At 54.9% G+C, this 12,337-nt stretch overlaps 1 protein-coding gene across 3 annotated transcripts in view; it reads right to left on the reverse strand.

Moving 5' to 3' along the window:
• Smad7 (SMAD family member 7) overlaps window positions 1-12,082 on the reverse strand; it is a 28,076-nt gene extending 15,994 nt beyond the window's left edge. Inside the window, exons 1-3 of one of the 3 annotated variants that reach the window (XM_047526742.1) lie at window positions 9,879-12,082; window positions 8,482-8,535; window positions 2,844-2,915 (exon numbers count right to left, since the gene is read on the reverse strand). In XM_047526742.1, coding sequence (XP_047382698.1) covers window positions 2,844-2,915; window positions 8,482-8,535; window positions 9,879-10,488 — 736 coding nt within the window. In that variant the 5' untranslated portion in view covers window positions 10,489-12,082. Of the gene's footprint in view, window positions 1-2,843; window positions 2,919-8,481; window positions 8,536-9,878 lie in introns of all 3 variants that reach the window. The other 2 variants (XM_047526741.1, XM_047526743.1) reach the window with 2 other exon arrangements.
• Window positions 12,083-12,337: the final 255 nt, after the last annotated feature.

A 12,337-nucleotide genomic window follows, 5' to 3' on the forward strand; every position in this document is an offset into this window, starting at 1 on the left:
CACACACACGCATAAGCTTGCACTGAGCAATCCATCTGTCTCAGAGAGCCGGCTGTCAGAAATGAAAGTACAATCTCCTGGAACCAAGTCACTGCCTTCTAAAAATGATCCATTTTCCCAGACTGAGGAAACTTGCAGGGGTGGGGTGTGTTTCACTTGCGAGGAAGGACTGGGCCTGTCGTTCCCCTCCCCGCACCCCCCCAGAACCAAGATGCGAGGCTGGAATTCCAACCTGCAGCCAGCGGCCCTGCTCCGGGGCTCTACCCGCCCACTCCCCTTCCTCTGGGCTGGCCATTTGCAAGGGCGCAGGAAAGGGAAGGGCCAGCCTGGGAGTCACCCCTGCATCTCAGGAGGGGGTAGGCCTTTGAGCACGCCCCACCCCCACCTCTGAGGCACCGCATTTTCACATTCGGCTGCTTTTTCTTTCCCTTCTTCCCTTGCCAAGAGAAGCAAGCCCTGGCTCCCGCTGCCGACCTTCCTCCCACCCTAAACTGAGCCCCATTCATTAAGCCCGTTCTCAGTCAGGGCAGGACAGGAAGGAAAACAGCACACAGGGCCTGTGAAAAGGACTCAGAGAGGTTATTCCAAGGGGGAGGCAAAAACCCCTTGCAACCCCACCACATGCCCAGTTCCCCACCCCCATCCCAAGGGGGTCTGCTAGGCTAACCCCTTCCCCTGGCCTGGGCACTCCATTCAGCCACCACACCCCCATGGCCGCATCCCCCAGGAACCCTGGAGCTCTTGAAAAGGAGGAGGCCCCGGCTCTCTGCAATTTACAAACCCCTCTGTCCTGCCCTGGCTGTACAATCACCTTTCGGGGGGACATTCACACCACAAGGAGCACAGCCCATCAGCTCTTCTCCAGACACCCCCAAACCACTGGCATCAACCCAAAAAGGAGTTTTTATAACCTCCCCCCACGGCACGTTATTAATACAAGGCTCCAACAACCCTCAGGAAGAAGAAAGAGCTCCAACTTTGAAGCCCTGGGAATTAGTAAATCAAGAGCTAAAATTCAAAACAAATGCTCTTTCATGTGCAGGGCCCCCCCCCTTTTCTTCTTCTTTTTTTTTTCTTCTTGCAGTTTTGTCAAACCACGCCATTTCTTCAGAGACACACCCCTCCTCCTTCCTAGCAGCTCCTCATTAATCTAAGTGGCTGCAATTACCCTGGGTCTGGGGGGAGTCGCTAATGATTGTTTTAGCCCCTGGTTTCTTTCTAGGACTGGAGGAACTGGGGGGAGCAAAAGGCCCACCCATCTCAGAGGGGCTGCCCAGGTCACACAGCTTGGCTCCTGGGGTTGGGCGAGGAGGCACTCAGGCCGGTGGTGGCTCAGGCTGGTGTCGTCATTTCCTCCAGCAGAGGAGACAGACAAGATGTTATCAATAAGACAAACCTTCCGAAAAGCCCCTTTCAAAAGCTACCACTTCCCTTGCTTATTTCATGTGGTTTGGAGGGGCTGGGGCTCCTCCCTGCACATCCAGGGTGTAAAAAATAAAACCATCCAACAACATCCCGAGCATGTTATTCTGCTCAGACCCTTTCCTTTCCTTGTTCTTTTCCTTTCAAGAACTCTCTCAACTCCCTCAGTCTTAGAAAGCAGAAAAAAAATGCAATTTCCATGTTGCTGCACTGGCCTGCTTGCGCCCTGCTCAAAGCCCCCTCCCCTCTGGGGTCCTTCTTTTCCTGCTCAGTTCTCATTAGAAGCCTTGAGTAAACAATACCCTCAAGTCTCAGATAACAGTCAGAGTATATACTGCACAGAAATCAAAACAAACAAGGGTCTCCCTACAGACACCAGCAAGCCCTACCCTGGAGGGGAGGGAACTGTCCAGGATGAACCGTATGCGAGCAGCACGTGGAAGCAAAGCTTGACCAATGAGTCAGGGGGTAACCCCACAAAAAGAGGGTGCACGACAAGTTTTACTGCTTCGTTTGAGCTGCTCCACCAGGATCTTTCAGCAGTGGCCCAAAGGCAAGAAAATGACCGGAACTCTGTTACAACTACTCTGCATCTTCCCCCACAGGTTACTTTCTCTTGCTTCAGCCTCCTTTAGAAAATCTAGTGGTGACATGGTGGGGTGAAAGAAACAGGAAGAAAGAGAATGTCTTTAGGAAAGAATGATCTGCCTCTGCCTCTCACTCAGGCAGTGCCCGAGAGCTTCCCCCAGTTTTCACCCCTTCCTGGTATCCTCAGGGACAATGAGGGGCAAGGCTCCCCAGTGCAGCACTTCCTCCATCCCGTGATCCTCCAGCACCAGCATTCCAGGGCCTCAGCCTGTGGGCCACCAGAGGAAAGCCTGCCCTCAGGGGACCATCTAGGGCACCCACTGTCTGCAGACATGCACTCCAGAACTCTGCGCTGAACGGCACCCAGCTGGAAGGGCAACCGGGACTCTGAAAGGAGCTTCAAGACCCACTCTGAGTTTGGAATCTGTTCGCAACACGTTCCCCTAAGGTCCCTCCCCTTCAAGCCACCCCATGCATAAAGAACGAGGGCAAAAACAGCTTAAATGCCTGAGTTCAAGACATAAAATTACCAAGTGGAAGTCCTTGGAGCCAGGAGCTGCTTAAAACAACCACAAAACACAACACCAGCCACGGGCCAGCTCCAGTTTCCCCATCCATGGAACTGGCCGGTGCTCCTGTCCCATAAAGGACTGCAGGAAGGCGAGTTAGGGCACCAGCCACCCTGAATGCATCCAGCTTAAGGCACATTAAAAATGAGAATAAGAACGAACTCTAAACCAGCTGGGGTGGCAGAAGGCCACCCCCAATCCTTTAGCCTCCAGCAATTTCTAGAAACCTTGGAATTGCCAGGAAAATAAGAGAAAGCATCTTACCTGAAAGCCCCCCAGGGGCCAGATAATTTGTTCCCCCTGTTTCAGCGGAGGAAGGCACAGCATCTGGACAGTCTGCTGTGGATTCAAAGAGGGGGAGAAACAAATAAATACACCACGACTCATCTTTAGGCACATTCTAAACAGCATGAAAAGGGCCCACGCATTCCAAAAGGCTGCCTCCAGCCGCAGTTGCTGATTATTAATGGTCTGCTCGGCTTCGCGGCCCATCCTGAGACAGACCACAGCACCTTGTCACCCGTCTGGGCTCTGGGGCGGCCAGTTAATCATTAGTCAGGCTGGATCACTCGCAGACGGGCTGGAATTCCTCCTGTATTACAAGTCCCCCATCGAGGGGACCTGGTGGTTCCCAAGGTCAAAGGAGGTTCAGGTGTACCTTCTCAACTCTGGTTGCTCTGTCCTATCACATCAAGGGCAAAAACCTCCCCCAAACCTCCTCATCTAGAGGAGGTGGCCCCTCTGTCATGCCCACAGGCGAGGGTCTTGCCCTGGTCTTTTAAATGACAGATTCCCAGTTCTCGAGGACTTTCTTTTCCTTTTCAACTGAGGTCTAACTCGAGTACAGTGAAGCACACACATTTCAAGTGGACTCCCTGAATTTCTCTCGTGCATACACCAGATCAAGACAGAACCTTCTCCATGAGGCTCCAAGCCCAAGGGGACATGCTCTCCTGCTTCCAAACCGTCCAAACCTCCCCCATTTCTGGAAACCTTCCCAGGCAACCCCATTCCACAAGGCTGCCTGATCTCAGCTCCTACAAAAATCTTTCAGGCACTCCGTTTCCTTCTACTGCCTTTACTAATCTCTTTTCACCTTCAGATTCTGTGTGTCCCAACTGGACTTCTCCATCACCCACAGGTGCTCAGCAGAGTGACCTCAATGTCAACAAGGATAATGACAATTCCAGCTGAGAAACGGACTCTACAACCACCCTCCAAGCAATAAACAAAAAAGAAGGCCCATGAACCACAGCTAATTAGTCCCATGGAACACAAATACACGAGACCCGTGAGCTCCTCCTGTACCACTGCCAATGCCAAACCTTCTAAAGTCGGTAGAAAGCCTGACTCAAGAATGGTGCTTCCCAGCTTGCAGTTAATGCACCAAGTTGGATGGTATATACTCACTCTAGTCCTCCCAGCCCAGACCACCAGGCCACTAGCACCGTATCCCTGGGGCGTGCATTACCAGCTTCCAAGTGGAGCCCCAAGTGGAGCAAAAAAGGAAGCCAAACCAAAGAGCAGGCCTGAGGCCAGGAGCCCATGGGAGCCCTTGGGTGGCAAAGTAGCCTCCTCCAACTCCCGGAGGCAGAGGGTACAGGTGGCCAAGCCCAGGCTGCAGAGCTCCCTCCCGGTCATTTCTAAGATTCTGCCGTATGTCCCCCTCGAGTGCTCAGATTCTCTCTAATCCAGACTCCTTCCCTCTCCCATATTCTCTGACTGGAAGAATAACTTTTCAAGAACTTTCCTGGGCTGGGCTGGGCTGGGAGTTTAGCTCAGTGGTAGATGCCCTGGGTTTGATCCCTAGCACCACCAAAAACAAATAAACAAACAAACAAAAAACTTCTCCCCAATGGGGAGGGGCAGGAACAGGGATAGGCCTAGAGGAGGGCGAGGGGAGGCAGAGCAGAGGGGACTGTGTGTAATCTCATTTCATCAGGGGAGAGTCTAATTCCTAACAGGAATATACAGCTTTGCAGGATACACTTAATCAAATGGAAAACAATAGAGAGAGGCAGGAAATGGAGTTACTAGTTAAACGGTGTATGCCCTGCACTTTCTAAACTACTCTGATGGCCTTCACCATTTTCTAGAGATACTTCTCATCCCCCCCTTTTCTCCACACCCCCCCAAAGGAAGACACCCCCACATTAAATGTGATGACTTATCCCTAGCCACTCCCCCCCAGCTCCGGCTGGCCGAATGCCAGGGGCAAGGTGTGTTTCAAAGGAAAAGCTTGGCCTCTCCGGGCAGAGCTGAGACCACAGTCGGGGTGTCAGCCTGTCTCACATCAAAGGTAAGCCAGCTCCAACGCTGGCAACCACACGCGTTTTTATGAAATGGTGCTCTGCCCTTCTGCAGTGCCTTTGATCTCAGGAGGGATTTACAAACGTTAATTAGGGCTCCCTACCAGCCCTGTGAAGTAGCAAAACATACCTGTTCCGCATGCACCAGGTAAACTGAGGCGTCACTGACTAGCTCAAGGGGCCACCCAGTGAGCCAGGCCATTCCCAAGAGTCCAGCTCCTAACCCATGGCTGTCCCTCCCCAGGGCCACCGAGTCTCAACAACTCTCTTTCTTGGAGGTGACCAGGCTAAGCCAGTCTTCAGCATCCAGACTGGCCTCAAGCTACTGCCTGGCTTATAAGGCTTGTAAAGATCAAGGGGGCCAGACTTTTATCCCTTACCCACAATGACAGGCTTCCAAAGTCAGGGTCTCACCATCTGCCTGTGTCCCCTGCTTCCCAAAACCCAGGCTGGCAGTCAGCAATAATAGGCTATTCCTAGTTCTCATGCGCTGCTATTTATCAAAAAGCACCAAGGAAGTGCTGGGTTCTGTAGGAGAAAAAAAGACTCACCCCTTGTTCCAGAGCTTCCAAAGCAGAGGGTTGTTGCCATAAAGTCTAAAAACCCAACCCTGGGGAGCGACCAAAGAATGAACTTGAGGGACTTCCACCAAACTGCTCCTATCCAGAGAGCCAGGGTAGTTCTGAGCTTCCTAAGTACTGCTGGGGTCAGAGTCAGCCACCACCACTACCTGGGCTCTGCCCCAGGTGGTTCAGACCACAAAGAAACCCTAGTGACAGAAGGATGCTGTAATGCCATGCTCTAATTTTTAGGGAGGCACATCATTCCACCCATGGAATGAATGAATGGAGCAGTAAATGAATGAATGAATCATCTAATCAAACTCTTTAATCACCTGGATTTAAAGCGAGACCTGGAAAAATTAAGAGACCCAAGGACCTAAGTTAAGAGGCAAAGGCAGGGTCCATCTGAGGTCAAGATCAGACTTCCTACTAGGTTTTGGAAGCTGGATCCATCCATGGTCACCGGCCACCTGGGTTCTTCAAACCTTTATGACAGCAGATACAGAGCATGCAGGAAGCAGAGCCCACACCATTCCCTTCGCAGACTCTCAGCTCCACAAACTGAAATCTAGCAGCAAACAGCAAATTCTTATTCCTTGTGGAAGGGGGAGTTTTCCTACCTTCCCAGAGCCACAAGTCACAACCACTTTGTCCTGAGGTTCAGGCACACCTAACACTCCTTGGAAGGCGACTCTGCTGGTGTGGAACCACACAGTGCCAGCTGGTCAAAGTCCGGGCCCTCCCAGAGGCTGTAGCAGGAAAGCTTACACCATCACAAAATGGAGCTCCCAGTTTTAGCAGGCCAGCACCTCCAAAGGCTCCTCCAGCTCAGTGGGACCACCCCAGCCCTCTTCCCATCACCTCTTCCCAAGCTGGCGACTTCACAGTCTGCAGCTGGTCAGGACTTTCAACAGCTATCCATTATAAAACCTTATGCCTGTTCACCTAGGAACCCAAGACCAAAGGTTCAACCTCAGCTGAGAAATGTAAACAGCCCATCTAAGGTCCCAGGTTCAATACTCTCCCACGTACTAGATGGGGTAAGTGGCTAGGGCAGCACCCTCCCATCTTTGTGTCTAACCACAACACCCCTGGCCACCACAGCCAGCAAAACCAGTCCCAGACTTGTCCCCCTCCAGCTCTAGACCATTCTCTCCTGGGGGCTTCCTCAGTTACTGTCCCCAGGTTCTTATCCCACAAACGTCTTTGTGTTGTTGTTTTCTCCTTTTTTGTTTTGTTTTGTTTTAAACAAAACATTTTGGGTAAGTAACCAGCTGTTTGGGTTTCCGATGAGCAGGTTAATCACTTCCTATTGGCTGCCCTGGAGAACATTCCTCCCCCCTTTTGGAAATGGCACATTCCTGTCTTTGTGGCTTCTCTGTTTACACACATTTTGCTACCTAATGTCAACACTTGCTAATGAATAAATATATCACTCCACTCACTGAAAAGGAGGCCCCGACCTGACAGAATGACTGCTTAAATCCTGAGAACAGATGATCCCAGGGTCTTTGCAATAGACCGAGAGAACAAGGTCCTTCTTTTCTGTGGTTTTTGGAGGTTTGGGGAACAAGGACCCCAGCAGTTTCTGCTCCTGGGGCCATGAAGACATGGCTCTCTTTTAAGGAAAACCTCCAAATTTGAAGCATACAGAAAGAAAACCAAAGACTGGACAGTGATGGTCCCGTGGAGAACTAACTTCATAAAAAAGCAGTCTTGATTCTTTAAGCCAAAAACTCAGGCAAGTTCCATTCTTTGGGAAAAGAGCAGGGTAATTTTTAGTTAACGTTTGTTACAAATACAGAGAGCTGCTTATCTCCTCATTAATGGACATTTATCTAGTGTTTTGTAAATCGAAAGCAAAATATCACATGCTTTGCAGGTCACTTATTAGACAGGCACCAGGCAAGCAGAAACGCCTTCCCAACTTGAGAGCTGGTGGAGTCCCGGGAGGGCTGGCTGCAGAGCATGGGCTTCAGTTACACGTTCATTAAAGTATTTAATTTATGACAACGCCCCAGCAAAACTTTTAATTAGTGGGGGGAAAGGTCCGACGGCCAAAACTCCTGAGGCGGAAGGACTTATAGAATTCCAGAAGCTAAATGGTGCCCAACCCTTCACTTTTCCTTCTCCCAGAACCTTGGCAAAATACAAGTGTCACAAGCGGTTACACTTTTCCAGGCACCCAGCATTCAGGCACAAAAAACAAAGTTACAATCTGTACTTTTAGCAAATGAATCTCCCTCTGTAAGAAGGGGCTCCAGGAAACAAAGCTTGTTCCTGCTGTCATCCCCAATCCGTTTTGCTGACCCTGTCCCCTGGCACTGACAGCTCCAAAGGATGGGCCCTTGTGCTGCCAGTCAGAAGCTGAATGCAGACAACCGCAACGGGGCTGGTGCCAGTCTCAATGGGCTTCTGCCCTGGCCCCATGCCATCCGTGACAAAGCAACAGGCAGGCAGAGTTATGCTAAAAACTTTTATGGCCCCTACCAAGAATTCTGAGAAAACCCCAGGAGGGCTGACTCTGGAGGTGACCTGGGCAGAGGGGGAACCTTCCCCTTTACTTGTTGCATAGGCTTAAGCGTTCTAGTGGCTCACCCCAAACCCAAGTCCCCTCCACAACTTCTGAAATGGTCTTCCCTTCCACCTGATCATCCCTTCCATCCTTCCCACTGATTCTCCTGGCACTCACAAAGTCTCTGAATGTTCCCATCAACCTGTCCTATTTGGCTTCCAAGACACTTCATGGATTAAAGCCTCCATGTGTTAAAGCCGAGCTAACTTTGGTCACAGAGTGCAAACAGGTAAAAGAGATACAAAACGTAAAGCACATCGAGGAAACATCTTCGCAAAAAATATAATAAACATACAGGCACATCCACAGAACACTTGGAACTGCCAATCGAGGAAAACCTATCACAACCGGACCAAGCCCTGCACCTCCCAGGCCGCAGCCTAGACACACACACCCGGGGTTCTAGGGGTTCCGGTTCTAACTAAGATGAACTATTTTGAAAATCATCTACTCACCAGTTGGCTTGAGAAAATCCATCGGGTATCTGGAGTAGGGAGGGGGGGGAGACTCTGGAATGAAAAAAGTAAGAGAATATAAAGTCCGAGCCATGAGAAAGCGAGATAGAAACTTATGATAACAGAGGCATTCTTTCAGCCCAACTGTTTGTCTTAGCTGTGGGGGTTGGAGGCCGGGCCGCGAGGCGGTGATTGCCTTGATATTTAGCTGTCAGATAAACAAAAGAGGCCGCCTGGCGCCAGCCTCGGCGCTCCGCTCCTCTACGTCTGCGGCCGCCGCCGCCGCGCTCGGCGGGCCCGGCTGGAAACCACCGGCTCGGCCGAGAGACCCGAGCCGCGCACTTCACAGTTCACAGGGCCGGGGGCAACCAGGCCCCCTTAGAATCCAGGAACTCCAGACCCCGCTCCCCCTCCCCCACCTGGGCCCGCCCCCAGGACGGCAGTTCGCCTCCGCCCCCGCCACTCCGCTTGGCACCGCGGGGGGGCACCGGGCTCCCCTTTCTAGCCCACCTGGGAGGCGCGCCCCAAGTGTGCTGGTGAACTTGGGGCAATCTGCGGGCACCCAGGGTACGCCCCCCCACACCCGTACACAAAGACGCCAAGAACAGAGGAGGAATGGAGGTGGAAAGATAAAAGGGTGGGCGCCTGGAGTCTCAGCCTGAAGCCAAGGCCCCAGCGCGGTTAAGGGGCAGCAGCGTCACTGAGACGCTGGGAAACCGCCATTCTAACGACCATTAATTGTACACTTTTCTGTGCTTAAGAGAGGAAAAAGTAGGGGGCAGCCAACTTCTCCTGGCCGCTTGTTCCTTCTCACCCTGGAGCTTGCAGAGCTTAGGGACAGTAGATACCCAATTCGGCCTCCCATCCTAATCTTCTGCCCCAAAACTCGGAAGCTGCGAGGCCAGGGCAGTATCTGGGCCACTTGTGCCCGACGTGACTCTCCTTATTTACTAAAGCAGCGGAGACTTTCCAGCTTTTATAGCTCGCTTTTCCCAGCCTTCTTTGGCGGGCTTGGACCAAATCCAACTCGGCCACACACCTCAACGCCTTTCCGGGTGAAGGGGAGGCGTGACCCCCACTTCTCCTAGCACCCCCTTGCTGATCCGCAAATGAGAGCGTCTGATTTTTAGCTGCACGTCTGTACAGTGTGTGCATAAGCACTGCCCATGGACACCCTCGGGGCGACAGAGGAGAAAAGCCAGCAAGGGAACCCCCAAGGAATGCCTTTCGAACTTCCCCTTGTCCCTTCTGCTTAAGTCCCCCAATCTGCTTCAGAAGAGGATGTACTCTTCCCTCGGAAAGGTGGCTGCACACACACACACACAACCCATCAGGGCTTTTCTTGCAGCACATGCACACCAGGGAGAGGAAAGGGTGGGCACAGAACAACTTCTTACCTAGTTCGCAGAGTCTGCTAAGGTGATGGGGGTTGCAGCACACTAGCTCGGGGTTGATCTTCCCGTAAGATTCACAGCAACACAGCCTCTTGACTTCCGAGGAATGCCTGAGATCCGGCCACCTGAACACTTTGCACAGCAGGAGGGGGAGCGAGTAGGACAAGGGCGGCTGCGCGGGTTGCGCACTGGCGGGAGCCCCCGGGCCCAGCCTGCAGTCCAGGCGGCCAGGCAGCAGGAGGCACGCGGTGCGCGTACCGCCGCGGGACTCCACGGCCTGGAGCAGCAGCTCCAGCTGCCGCTCCTTCAGTTTCTTAAGCACCGAGTGCGTGAGCGCCTTCAGATCCGCCTCGGCGCCCCCGGCCGCGCCGGCGCCCGCGGCTAGGGGGTGGGGATGGTGGTGACCTTTGGCACCTCGTACTGCTTTGCCCAGGCAGCAGCCAGCCCTGCCCACGCCGCCGCCACCGGCCCCATGCGCCCGACCGTCCGTCGCCCCTTCTCCCCGCAGCTCGCCTCCTCCGCCTCCCCCAGCGCCCTCCTCCTCGTCCTCGCCGCCGGGCGCACGGCTCCTCCAGAGACGCCGGACGAGCGCAGATCGTTTGGTCCTGAACATGCGGGGCGAGGAGGCGAGGAGAAAAGTCGTTTGCCGGCTAAGGAGCGAACATGACCTCCGCACACCATGAAGAAGTCGGGCGCCGAGTTGGGGCAGCAGGCGCAGGCGACAGCAGCAACAGCAGGGGCCCGGGCAGGAGCGGCGGCGGCCCGAGGGGCGCTCCGTGGCATGCGCCAGTCTCCCGGAGGCCGGGGCGCGCGCGGGGGCCCGGGGGCGCCCGCCGGGGCTCGGGGGCCTGCGCTCCGGCTGCCCCACCCCGCACGGCCGGCGCCCTGCGCGGCTCTCGGGCCCCGGCGCGCCCCGGAGGAACTCGGCCGCCGATTCCCTGGGGGCGTCCGAGCCTGCCCCTGTCGGCGCCTCCCCAAAAAGAGGCCCCTCTGTAGTGGCTCCCGCGAGTCGGGCTCGCCAGCCTCGGCTTCCTACATAGAAGATCCTTGGGGGCAAAAAACCAAAGGCTTTCGGCTGGGCTTCTGAAGGAAAGCAAGAGCCTCTTTCCCCCTTGCTAAGCAACTTAATTTGGGGGTGGGGAGAAGCAGGCAATTAAAAAAAAAAAAAAAAAAAAAAAGCAGGCACGCGATTTATTTTTTTCCTCTATATCCTTAGTAACCGGATCTCCTCGAATTCCGTGCACACGAAGACTCAGGGGAGGAGGGCGAGTGGACTTCACCCCGCATGAGACGTCTGGCGAAAAGAGGAGGCTCTCTCGAAACCTAAAGACCAAATATGCTAAGCCCCAAATGAAAACCACCTCCTCTCACCTCGGAGGTCTGGGGGCGTCCCGCTGGAGCCGAGGTTTAAAAAAAGAAAATGTTTACAAAGTAGAACAAGATGTTTGAGGGGTGGAAAAACGTATCCATGAGTTACCCCCCCCCCTTTTTCCTTGCAGAGCCCCGCTGGTCTTCCTTTTCTTCTGCCAAAAAAAATCGTATTTTTTTTTAATCCACAGAAAGCTTTGGCTACACTCCTTCAATCTTGCGTATCTGGGTGTTTTAGGGGAGTCTCTGGTCTTTCCTCCTGCGCTCCCGGGCCCAGGTCCTCGGCGGGGACTTCCTCAGCGCTGGCGGGGGCGCTGGGGCAGAAGATGCTGCGGCGGCGGCTGCGCCCCGGCGGGGCTGACAGCGAGGGGGAGGGCGGCGCGGCGGCGGGCCACTGACGGGTCGCGCGCTCTCGCCTCCCTGGGCTCTTGCTGCTCGCTAGTGAGGGGACCGCGGGTTACCCCTCCCCAGACTGTGGCTGGCCGCCGGCGCTCCCCGCATAAGCTGCTTGGCCCGACCCGGCTGCGGCGGCAGGAGGCCCGGGTGTCCTCTCGCCGCCTCCTCCTCCGAGACTCTCCTCGTCGCGCCCGGGAGCCTCCTTGTCCCCCGTCCGCCCTCTCCTGGCGCTCGGGTCCTGCTGCCGCCGGGGACTCGCCGCGCCGCACTCAGGGGCTCCTGGGCCGGGCGCTCGGCGGCTCGGCGCCGGCGGGCTGGCTCCGTCTCGGGCAGCTCTCTCCGGCGCAGCGAGCAGACCGAGCACGGCGCCCGGCTGGCTCGGCTGGCGCGGCTAAGGGACAGGATCCTCCGTGCGCCGAGCAGCAAACCAGTGTGCCCGAGGCTCGCCGCCTCCCGCAAGGCCTCCCGCCTCCGCCCCCTTCCCTCCCCCTTCCTCCCCCGCCCCCAGCCGCCGCCGCCGCCGCCGCCGCCTCCTCCCCGCGCCCCCCCCCCCACCCGGCCCTCTGCTCGGCTGGTTCCACTGCGCAGTGGCGCGCCCGGCTCCGGCCTCGTCACGTGGCCGTCTAGACACCCTGTCGCTTTAAAAAAAAAAAAGCGATTGTGTTTCGCAAACAACAGATCGGGTTTCTAAAAGCTAT

Source organism: Sciurus carolinensis, chromosome 15 (assembly GCF_902686445.1).
Source record: "Sciurus carolinensis chromosome 15, mSciCar1.2, whole genome shotgun sequence".
Classification (NCBI taxonomy): Eukaryota; Metazoa; Chordata; class Mammalia; order Rodentia; family Sciuridae; genus Sciurus; species Sciurus carolinensis.